Source organism: Poromitra crassiceps, assembly GCF_964638095.1.
Source record: "Poromitra crassiceps genome assembly, chromosome: 7".
NCBI classification, from domain to species: Eukaryota; Metazoa; Chordata; class Actinopteri; order Beryciformes; family Melamphaidae; genus Poromitra; species Poromitra crassiceps.
Genome location: NC_139628.1, coordinates 44582416 through 44594884, shown reverse-complemented (window position 1 = coordinate 44594884; position 12469 = coordinate 44582416). Strand labels below are relative to the sequence as shown.

The following is a 12469-nucleotide window of genomic DNA, read 5'->3' as shown; positions in this document are numbered from 1 at the left end:
CTGTTTTCTCCTGAAGCACGCAGGCATTGGACACGCTATGGTAAACAAACTGCATTATATGGTAGATATCATTCTAATTGTCTTATACTTTGGTTTGCCCTGGGTTTTCCGTTCCTCTTTCTCTTCTGTTTGCTTTACTGAAAGTAATCCGCCATCAATTCCAAGGTAGCTGAAAAACTCCACCTCTCTATGTCTTTCTTTTAGCCCTCTCTTTATCTGTTATTGCTTTTTATACCATCCAATTCCCCCCCTCCCTGAAATAATTGAACGTGTTCAACCAAAGAGGTCTGCTTAAAAAAAAAAATCAAATTTAGATTTGAAGAATTTTTTGTTTGGCTCTTTTTTTTCTCCCTTTTTTATTTACTTATTTTTCTTTCATTTCTTTAACTTCAAACACTGGTCCGTATGAAGAAATAAAGAATCATTATGCAAGATGTCTCCTTCTCAATTGAGTATTTGGAGAATACAAAGAGTTATCTTTTATTTAGTTGATCCCCGTTTCCTCCCTATTTATTTTCTTTGAAGAACCTTATGGGGTGAGCGTACACAGCAGACTTCACAAGCAGAGAAATACCTTACAATGGTAACTCCAGTGACCAGGGAAGGAAGGGGGGGGGGAGAGCAGGCGTGCTGGGGTCAGAAGATGGCAAAGTTAGGTCACTCACTCACTCAGTCACTCATGGACGTTTAGTGAAGGGGCGGGGCTAGGGAAGAGGGGGCGTTGCTATAGGGATAGGAAGGTCGTAGAGAGTAGTGTCCTCTAGAGCAGAGGTTCTCAAATGTTTTTCAGCCAAGGACCCCTTACAAGATAGAAAATATACCGGGGACCCCCTCATTCTGATTTGTGATTTTGGGCTAAGCTTAATTGTTTCCACGGTAACGTGCTTGACTTTTAATTTGATAGGTTTGTTATTAGAATGTAATCCATGAACCATTTTAGATTTAAAGCATAAACTATTTTCGTTGAACTATGAAGATTTTGCATTTTTTTTTTTTTTTTTTTTTTATTACATTACATTTATATTATGTCATTTAGCAGACACTTTTGTTTTGTCCAAAGCGACTTACAATATCACAATTTGTCAACAGTACAGAAAACCACTATGCAACACAATCAATGACAGCCAAGATATTTTGATAGACTAGCACCATGTAGGAAGTAGTTTGAGAAGGAATAAGTAACATGTAGCATTTTATTTTTTAATAGAAAAAAAAAAAGAAAAAAAAAAAGAAAAAAATTAACTTGCAAACTTTTCGCGGACCCCCTGGCAAAATGCCACGGACCCCTGGGGGTCCGCGGACCCCCATTTGAGAACCACTGCTCTAGAGAGAGAGTGTTGTCAGTGGAGGACCAAAATGCGAGACTCATTAGCCAATGAACAGCCAGGAATGGGTCTCGCGCTACTTTTACATGCTAAAATAAAGCTGATAATGTACAATTTGATTCAAGAAAAAAAAAAAAAAATGAAAGTACAACACAAACTGTCAATTTTGCTGCAACTCGACAGTGCTGCTTAATCCAGGACCTTACTTTCTGGAACTCTTGAGAGTAAAAAAATGGTCCATTGGAGTGAATGGAGATGTCGCACCTCTTCTTACACGGCTCTGGTAGAGAGGGTTCGAGGGGTGGCTAGGGGGGTGTGGCTCATGGGAGCATCGTGAGGCTGAATGGCCGCCCGACTTTCCAACAACATGAGGCTGAGGAGGCCATCTTGTTAGTTTGCCTCAGCTGGACCTGTGGGGCCACGACCTCTAGCTGTTTGGCTAAGCCGTTCTCTAGTTTATGGAGTGATGAGGAGTATTTACACCTGCTGATTTAGTGGCCAAAGACCTCACTATAAAGTAGGCCTCAAATGAGGGCTTGATCCCATTAGTGGCCTTGGGCTGATTTACGACCAAGATGGAGCTTTTCCCAGGCCTGCACCTGAACACTCTTTTACACACAATCATACACGTTTAATACTGTATTGTGGTAATAATATAGTCTCCTGAACCCGAGCTGTAGAAATGAGTAAACCAACAGTAGCAATGTAAGCTCATTGGCAATTATAGCCGCAAATTGGGGGACATTTGCCAAAATACCTTGCAGACGTGAATGTGTTTGAAAATGATCTCAAATGTTTTTTGTTTTTGTTTTTTTTAATAATATTTTTATTTGTATCTCAAATGGTTTCTGACTAATACTCACAGCTCCTTGTTAGGATCTCCGTTAGAAGTATTATTAGCTAGGTTGAATGCATTAGTGCTGCCGTCTAGTTGGGTTTGACATGATCTCACTGGACTTACCAATGTGATGCTATTTGCCCGTTGTTGCAAAGTATATGCAGGGAAATCTCTGGGGAAGTCTTGACTGTGTGCGACCGACCCCTCATTAACACTAACACTAACTTTACCCCCTTGCATGAAGAGACTTGACTCCCCTAATCTTTTATTGTTTCTTTTTTTGATATACAGATTGCATTGAGCATATATGTATATGTATATATCATGGCTAACATATATACATACATATATCAATTGTAACAATATTATCAATATGGCCATAAAACACGTTAGCCACGCCCTCTTCTTCTTTTTTTATTTCTTTTCATTTCTTTAATTTCTTTATACTTCTAAGTTCAACTTCTAAATTAACATACTAAAATGAATAATGACCTCATACCTTATCTTGCTAAAACAAAACAGGGAAAAAGTAAAGAGGAGAGAGAGCTTTCATTGTCTGGGTGAATAGAAGGTTCCTGCCCTGAGAAATTAATCTGGCCAATCCATCACAACACAAAACATTTTATTTTGTATTCATTATTCATTTTAGACATGATGGAAAATGAAAAGCCAGTGTATCTGTTAACGACTCACTCCGTCTCGGCTCAGATTTGACAGAAACGACGAAGCAATTTTGAGTTTGCATCTAAAACAAGGCGATGAAATGCCGAAAACTACAATCATGAGTGAGTGTAGATGGTTTTTAATTTAAAAAAAAGATCAACCGTCTTCGCAACGGTTTGACATTTCCTACCATTTGAATACAAATTAATCTATTCACCGAAGACAAGGACGCCCGCTGTCCCCTCTCAGGTTTCCCAATTCTTTAAAAAACCCTCTCCATTTCCGTTGGTCTCATCCGTGGTTGTTGTCATTGGCCCCGCCCCTTCCCATTCTCACCCCAAACGGAGTATCCAGTGACTGTGTCCCTGCACCCCGTCTGCACGCTACTGTCGGCTAGAAACTGGACATCACTAAGCGCTGCTCTAGCCCAGCGTGTGTCAGTCTTTTGCACGCGTGTCTCAATGTCTTTCTGTTTTGTTTCATCTTTGTGGCAGTCTCTATTCCTTTACCCATTTGTCTGTGCTGTTGTGGTGCTCTGCAGTTATATTTAGATTGACTTCCCCATTTTGCTGCATCTTGTCGGTTATTTATTTATTTGTCTGTTTGTTTGTTTGATAGTCGGTCTGTCTGTGTTGTGTCTAAAGGAATTCTCCTTCCATCCCCATTCTGACTGTCATCTTGCCATTTAATTGCATGGCTTGTGTGTCACCCTATTAGCTTGTATGGATTCATTTTGTATCTTCTTAACCAAAACAAACCCTTGTCACATGAAATAACATTCAGTCCAAATCTGGATCTGGTTTGAGCAAATCAAATTGCAGAGGACTTTTAAAGAATCCTCACCTACTCCTCCTCCTATACTACTAAATTTACTAAAACAAACATGTTACTAATCTACTGTTTGAATCAAACCTTTGTTGTAACTGTACTAACAACCATTTTTGTGTCTGACTTTCCCTTACTTACTAAAGTACTAACCGATTTCGTTCACCCTTCAACCCCTTAACTCTCTCCGTCACACGGCTATATAGAGCATCTCCCCTCTCTCCTCCCCTTACCTCTCTCTGCCACACAGCTATATAGAGAATTCCCCTCTCTCCTCCCCTTAACTCTCTCCGTCACACAGCTATAGAGCATCTCCCCTCTCTCCTCCCCTTAACTCTCTCCATCACACAGCTATAGAGCATCCCCCCTCTCTCCTCCCCTTAACTCTCTCCGTCACACAGCTATAGAGCATCCCCCTCTCTCCTCCCCTTACCTCTCTCCGTCACACAGCTATAGAGCATCCCCCTCTCTCCTCCCCTTAACTCTCTCCATCACACAGCTATAGAGCATCCCCCCTCTCTCCTCCCCTTAACTCTCTCTGTCACAGCTATATAGAGCATTCCCCTCTCTCCTCCCCTTATCTCTCTCCATCACACAGCTATAGAGCATCCCCCCTCTCTCCTCCCATTAACTCTCTCTGTCACAGCTATATAGAGCATTCCCCTCTCTCCTCCCCTTAACTCTCTCCGTCACACAGCTATAGAGCATTCCCCCTCTCTCCTCCCCTTAACTCTCTCCGTCACACAGCTATAGAGCATTCCCCTCTCTCCTCCCCTTATCTCTCTCTGCCACACAGCTATATAGAGAATTCCCCTCTCTCCTCCCCTTAACTCTCTCCGTCACACAGCTATAGAGCATCCCCCCTCTCTCCTCCCCTTAACTCTCTCCGTCACACAGCTATATAGAGCATTCCTCCTCTCTCCTCCCCTTAACTCTCTTCGCCACACAGCTATATAGAGCATCCCTCCTCTCTCCTCCCCTTAACTCTCTCCATCACACAGCCATATAGGGCATTCCCCCTCTCCTCCCCTTAACTCTCTCCGTCACACGGCTATATAGAGCATCTCCATCTCTCCTCCCCTTAACTCTCTCTGTCACACAGCTATATAGAGAAGTCCCCCCTCTCTCCTCCCATTCCCTGAACATGTGCTGCCAACACGGCTCTGGCCCCAGTCCTCCTCATGCCCTTACTAACCTAGGGATGTAGCTTAGGTCAAAGGTCGACAGCGGTTTAGCTCGCCGAGCTACAGAGTCCATATTTACTGTTGAAAGCCCTCTCGCCGTGAATTTTGCGGCCGGTCAATAGAGGTTGGCCAGCTGCCAGACACCTGTCGGAGGACTCCACTGCTTCCTCTCTCTCCTCTCCTCCCTCTGGCTTTGACCTCAGGTGAAGGGGGGGGGGGGGTCAAAGTGGGTGGTCTCCTGTGATGCATCTCTCTTGTGTGATCGAGCGGTTCTCTTTTGCAGTGCACGACTAGATTAAAGGTGACTAACTGGGAATAACAACACATTTGTCTCGCCCAGTAAAAGTTCCTTCAGCTGGTAAGTAATGAGTATAGTCTGAACACGCCTCTTTTGAGAGTGATGATGGCGCCAAACGAGGGTAAGTGATGCACTGTGAAGGTAAGCTCCACACCTCCTCTCTGATCTGCATGGATTATCCAAGTGGAATACATCAAGGTGCTGCTGCTGATTATGTCGATAGTTAGGCTGAAAGAAGAACGTGTAGGCGTGTCCGATGCCTTATATACAGCAGATAGCTTCAAACGCCGCAGAGCGTCCAGTTCCTCCTCTTCTCTCCCTTCAGATGGGGACATGGCTAACTTAGGACTTGCTTTGAAACATCTCCCCAGCCCCGCCCAGGTTCACTTTGAGGCACTTCCTCATGGAAGCAGCAGCTGGTTGTATTATCTTCTGGTAGCTGTTTCCTATTTCTTGTCTTTTTTTTCCTTTTCTTACCCAGTCAGCAACGATAAAGTTGCTGCCAGAAACACATAGATCAATAGACAGCAGATGAGCCTGTGAGCTCATCAGTCAACTCTCCTGACAACTGTTTCACTGGATACGTTTACACGCGCACAATAACGCAACTATTGGCAGATACGCTCCAAGAGAGATAACAGTCCTCCACTGTCAATACAGTTTACATGTGATATGTTTTTACTGCATGTTCTGATTGCTCCTATTAAAGCGGCTACGAGCAACTTTTTTGATTGTTATTAAACAGTATAAATTTAATATCAATGCATCACATCTTACCTCTAATAGTCGACGAGACCAACGCAGAGTAGTCTCGCTTGAACCCCGAGTGAATCGGCCAGTGTTAGTCTGTCTGTAGCCAGGGCAGATCAGGAAGTGAAATGAAACGGTTTGCAGCAGCCACTTCGGCCATAACCACAAAATAACTTCCAAAAAACCTGTTAGAATATAACAAGAGATGTTCCCGAGAGTATGCGTGGCGTTCACATTGTTTATGTTATGTTGCTAGGCAGCGCGAACGGAGTAGGCAGGCAGCTGCGTTTCACTTCCGGGTTTCACTTCCGGGTTACCCGGTCCGGTCTCTCTAGAGAGCCCCCTGTTGACGCGAGTTTAGACAGACACAGAGTTATTAATCACCTAAGGGAGCAATCTCAGATACACACGGCTTTGGTCTCAGCTACTATTATAGGTAAGATGTGATGCATCAATATTGTAATTATACTGTTTAATAACAATCGAAAAAGTTGCTCGTAGCTGCTTTAAAATGCAAGTAAAATCAGACAATTCCACATAACTTTCCATTGCCGCCTTACATGGCAATCCCGTTGTCTGTGTGCATGTAAACGTAATGAGTGTATGTCAGCCCCTGTTGGCTTGATGGGAGGGATCCACTTGGTGGAGCTCTTAGTAGCCGGCAGCCTGCCGTCATGGAGGCAGACATTGTCACTGAGCCTGCCGTCATGGAGGCAGACATTGTCACTGAGCCTGCTGTCATGAAGGAGGCAGACATGCTCACTGAGCCTGCTGTCATGAAGGAGGCAGACATGCTCAGCTGAGCACACCACAGGACTCCACTATGAGAGCAGTAGAGTTCACGGTACTACTTCGCTGCACTTCATGCATGTGCTACCCAATCGCAGACGCTTGACTATTGTTTACACCGGAGGTTTACAAAATTGGAGGCGGGCCCTTCGCAGGGGGGTGTTGCAGTTTGGTCCAACTAACACGGTCACCGAATCGTCATGGAGGACCCAACTAATTGCTGATTGTGCATAACTCAGCTCACCTGTGTGGGCTCTTCAGAGACATTCAGCCAAAGACAATCAGACCAACAGAGCCAAGCTCAGTATTATTTGTGTGCCACAATTGTTCCAATTCCCCGTTCCCCCTTTTTTTTTTTTATATATAGGGAATAAAACCATTATTTTAACTGCAAGATCAGGTCCGTGTTCGCACCACAGGGGCCTCCAAACTGTTTCAGCTTCAGTGAATGTAATTGGAAAGAAATATGACATAGTTATCAAAAGGAGATCAGAATAGCCTACCTGTAAATGTGTGGGATTTGGTTAATGAGCTAGTTCAGTACGATGGAGTGGAGACCACACAGAGAAGAACATTAGCATTTATCCTCCAGTTCCGCTCTTAGACTCAATTAACGGTCGTTGTTCTTCAAGTCTAAGAGGGAAACTGTGATCATGCAGCTCAAATCAATTCTTCTCAGGCTACGCTGCTGTTATATCCATATGTACTCAGATCTCTTGAAGACATTTTATCCAGCAAAGAGAGTCTGCACAAGAACAACTGGGCTGTCAGGCCTATTTTTAATGTACTGTAAATAAAGGAGAGTCTGAAAGCAGCTCTCTGCCCAATACATCAGTATCAAATGATTATCTGTAGGATGACAAGCTGATACATTTCACAGCATGTTCATTACTTTGGTCCAGCAACAACGAGATGGAAAGATTCACAAAGCTACTTGTGGAAGTTGCTGTATCAAAAAAAGAAAGGGGGGGGGGGGAGTTAAATGATCAAAGCTTTATAATGGTTATAATTTCAGTTCATTTTTATTCATATTTCCATCCACTGAAAGAAAAAACAGACGAATTGAGTTGGATGGTTTCATTATTGGAGGAGCACTTGACCCACAGCTAGCCAAGCAGAGAGTAAGATGCTGCTATTCAAAGTGTTATTTGGTTAGAACAGTTTCTCCCAACTGTACAGCCCGCTGCAGGAGTTGATGAATACTCACTGAAAATGGCTGCTCTGGGTACCCTTACTCATCAGCACTTTAGTTTTGTCATTTCAAATTTCTGATCCAAAAATAATACTTCAGACACATTCACAACCAAGGAAAAGGAGACCCAGGCAATATTTGATTTACTGACCTTGATTGAAATAGTTACTAAACCTGCAATTACCATATTGAGTATTGGGGAAAAACGTGTCCTGAATGCTGCTGGGGACAGGGTGATGTCCTGATTGCTGGTGGGGACAGGGACATGTCCTGAATGCTGCTGCGGACAGGGACCTGTCCTGAATGCTGCTGGGGACAGGGACATGTCATGAATGCTGCTGGGGACAGGGAGATGTCCTGAATGCTGGTGGGGACAGGGACATGTCCTGAATGCTGCTGGGGACAGGGACATGTCCTGAATGCTGCTGGGGACAGGGACATGTCCTGAATGCTGGTGGGGGCAGGGACCTGTCCTGAATGCTGCTGGGGACAGGGACATGTCCTGAATGCTGCTGGGGACAGGGACATGTCCTGAATGCTGCTGCGGACAGGGACCTGTCCTGAATGCTGCTGGGGACAGGGAGATGTCCTGAATGCTGCTGGGGACAGGGAGATGTCCTGAATGCTGCTGCGGACAGGGACCTGTCCTGAATGCTGCTGGGGACAGGGATATGTCCTGAATGCTGCTGGGGACAGGGACATGTCCTGAATGCTGGTGGGGACAGGGACCTGTCCTGCATGCTGCTGGGGACAGGGAGATGTCCTGAATGCTGCTGGGGACAGGGACATGTCCTGAATGCTGCTGCGGACAGGGACCTGTCCTGAATGCTGCTGGGGACAGGGACCTGTCCTGAATGCTGCTGGGGACAGGGACATGTCCTGAATGCTGTTGGGGACAGTGACCTGTCCTGAATGCTGCTGTGGACAGGGACATGTCCTGAATGCTGCTGCGGACAGGGACATGTCCTGAATGCTGCTGGGAACAGGGACATGTCCTGAATGCTGCTGGGGACAGGGACATGTCCTGAATGCTGGTGGGGACAGCAGATTCCCTAGGCAGATAATATTGGCAGTTCACCTCTCCTGCATGTCTATCAGGTTTCTTCTATCTACCAAGGTGAAACATGACTTTTAAAGTGGCGGACTCCGGTGACCTGATGTCACCTGGCTCTACACTGCAATTGCCTTTTTGTCTACTTTGAGCTTTCAAACTCATTTGAGAGGAAGACAAAAATGAGTTAAAATAGAAGTGAAAGTGGGCAATTTTCTGGCACAAACTCTTCAGAATCAAACCCCTTGATTACAGCTGCCAGCCTCTCATTGACTTCGCCCACGGCTCAGTCACAAGAATTCTCTGCACTCCAGAAAGAACAAAGAAACACAGCTGTTTCTGAAAAAAAGGACCTATCATTAGAGGACAAAAGACTGCACGGACTGTTGGTCCGTTTGGCCCAATTGGTCATGAGCAGTGTTAGGCAAGTTACTGAAAATCTGTAATTAGTTACAGTTACTAGTTACTTATCTCAAAAAGTAATTGAATTACTTACAAAATACTGTATAATAAAAGTAATTAATTACTAGGGAAATTAACTATTACTTATATATATACAGTATATAACTATATATATATATAATTAATTTATTTTGCTTTTTTTTTTGCAATTTTGCTTTTTTCCACGGATTAGGTGATCTGGGTGATTAGATGATCACAAACCGGATAATTCTCTGCAGTTGTCTGCTATTTTTACGTCATAAAGTAACTGTTAACCAGCCCGTTTATATTTCAGTAATTGTATTTGAGTTATTCAATTTGAAAAAGTTAGTAGTAGTTAGTTGGTTACATTACCAGTTAGCGCAAAAAGTCATGGAATCACCGTACTTCCAACACTGGTCACGGGAGGATTGGCACCAACACCGTCTCTGCCTCTCGGGGTAAATAGCTCTGTCCAATGCTTTAGCCTAAGTACCCATAGGTGATGAGGACACTTAGACTGCCTGTTTACCTAACAGACAAACTCAACATGACTTACTCCATAAAGCATCTAATCTTGAGACACCTCAGGCCATACCGTGGCATCCTGTGTGTAATCACTGTGATGTTGCCTCCTGGCCACAGTACTCACTCACTGTTTGAGTCTTGTTGCTCAAGTGTGATTCTGTAGCAGCCAGTAGCCGCAGGCTGCCATGGCTACAGATGAATGGAGGAAACCTAGGCTATCCATCACATGAGGAGGATCTCCCATAGCACAAGACATGATAACGCCATGTGTCCGATTGGAGATCATGGATCATGGCAACAGCATTTCAAACGGAGAGATACTCGTTCTTTATTACGAGTACAATGATTATCGAAATGTGAAAAGTCTGTTGGCGATTAGACTCCAATCGTGACGAGTGATGACATCATGATATCATGGCTACAGATGATTGAATGGAGTTAACATGCCCTCCCACCGGTCCCCATGGAGTCTACACACTGAGGGTGGTGGTGAGGAGAGAACTCTGAGATCTTGATGGATGAGAAGAGGAGTGGGCTACTGGAAATCTCAGACCTGGGTGTCGAAATGATGAACTGGAGGTGAAGGGGGTGGATGGGTGCTTGCGACAACTGCACAGACAGCACGACAGAGGAGAACTGTTTTTAAAGTTGACAACTACAGTATAAGGCGTGATTTGCTAAATAGGAAGCTGTGGCTAGCTCTGATTGGTTTAGCCAAAGTGTTCACGCCCCCTAAACAGCTGATATTAATCAGCTGATACAAGCAGGGGAGCGGGGAAGAGAGAGGGAGATGAATGACTGAATGAGTAGCATAGAAAGTCTTCCTGATTGAACTTGCACGTAAGCTTAATTTATCACTTGTCAGTTATTCATCAACTTACTGACAATGACAAAAAATGTAGCTGTTCTCAGTAGGTAGTTATGTAGGTAGTTAATGTAGTAGTACTAGTAGTTAATGCTTATGTCAGCAAGCATATACAGTAGCTCTGTCTAGTCTGATGTTCCATTGAACAGTTGTATGGAAGAGCCTTGACTGTCTAATTGGCCAGATTGTCCTATAGCCAACAACAATCAACAATCACAATATTTAGCCCATGTAAATGTCTCCATGCTTCTCAAACAAATAAACCCAGAGAGAGATAGAGAGACAGAGAGAGACAGAGAGAGAGAGAGAGAGAGAGAGTCTAAATCTCTGGTTCATTAGAGAATGATCTGTCTGCGTTTTGAGACAGAGATGCTTGCCTGTTTCCTCTAGATGGCATGGCCGCCGGCAGCACCGGGAAATTTCAACTAGCAACCTGTGATGTCATCACCCTTGCTGTCCCCTGGCCACTGATGCAAGTGCTTGTAACATGAACCAGCAGAATGAGTGTGGCAGAGACTAGCTAACACTTTGGGATAATGACAGAGATCCTCCAGGGCAAACACTCTGGTACTCTAGGTCAGCGGTTCGCAACCTTTTCCGACTCATGGCACACTTGAAAATATGAAAAATGTCCGTTGCCCATATCTGACCGTAAACAGTACAGAGGCCAAATAATGCGTTCTCAGAGCACTTTTTATTTTAACGATAAAAGGAGCTGTCCATCAGCACCAATCACAAAGTAAAAGTGAGGGGCTAACTGCAATAGGCTAATTAACAAATAATGGATTACAAATTAAATAACGCTATCATTCAACAATGGAGAAATTAACTCTCATACATTATATCTTTATTTATTTATTTATTTATTTATTTATTTATTTATTTATTTATTTATTTATTATTTTTTTTTTTTCTCGAAGATTGTAATGATTTGGGCCCCGGCCCACGGGTTGGGAAGGGTTGCAAATCACCGGTCTAGGTATTGTCCATTTTTCTGCTTCCAAGTTTGTGTTTATATCGATTATGCGGTTCCCATGACCAATTTTTTCTGCAGCGGTTTTAGATCCAACATTTGATCACACAATGAATTTATTGAATATAACCAGGCTACTTTTCTCCACTGCATGCACTGAGATCATGGATGAGCCACTGAGGGGGGGTGTAATGTGGGACAAGAGGAGAGACAGAGAGGAGGGGTGGGCGAGGGGGTAAGTGAAGTGAGGGGTAAGTGAGTGAGTGCCAAAAAAAATGTTTGCTAATCTCTCATTTTCCCTCTTTCAGCTGGAAACCTCACAGGTGTCTGGCAGCTGGCCAACGCTGGGCCTGTAATGACCAGCTAATGGCACTAATGAGCAGGCTCATTTCAGCGCTTTCAGCCCCCCTCCGCCCCCCCCCCCCCCCCCTCCCCCCCAAACCATCAACAAACCCCCCCCCCCCCCCACCACCACCACCACCAACACCCCAAAACAAAAAGCTCCAAGCAGAAAGTTTGAACATCCTCGCAGCTTTGCAGGTTCCATCTCCACACTTTGAAGGCTCACATCTGCTTTGCTCAGGAGAAGGTCAAGGGTAAACGGCTTTGGCAAAAGTCAGTGAAAATCTTGTTATGAGTCGCATTCGCCCAGCGTGGCTCCCCACCCCCAACCCCCTTCTCCTCCTCCTCCTCCTCTTTAAGCCGGCCCCCTTACATGTAGGTCTCTCTCCTCGCTGTGGGATCAGTGAAGTGGCCCTCAGATGAGCC

The 12469-nt window shown here is 44.4% G+C and overlaps 1 protein-coding gene across 1 annotated transcript in view; it reads left to right on the top strand.

The window, feature by feature from the left end:
* Positions 1–12469, top strand: part of nrxn2b (neurexin 2b) — a gene marked incomplete at both ends in the record, with an annotated part of 582739 nt that overhangs the window by 26481 nt on the left and 543789 nt on the right. The window contains one exon of the mRNA XM_083639787.1: positions 17–40. Coding sequence (XP_083495913.1) covers positions 17–40 — 24 coding nt within the window. The remainder of the gene's footprint in view (positions 1–16; positions 41–12469) is intronic.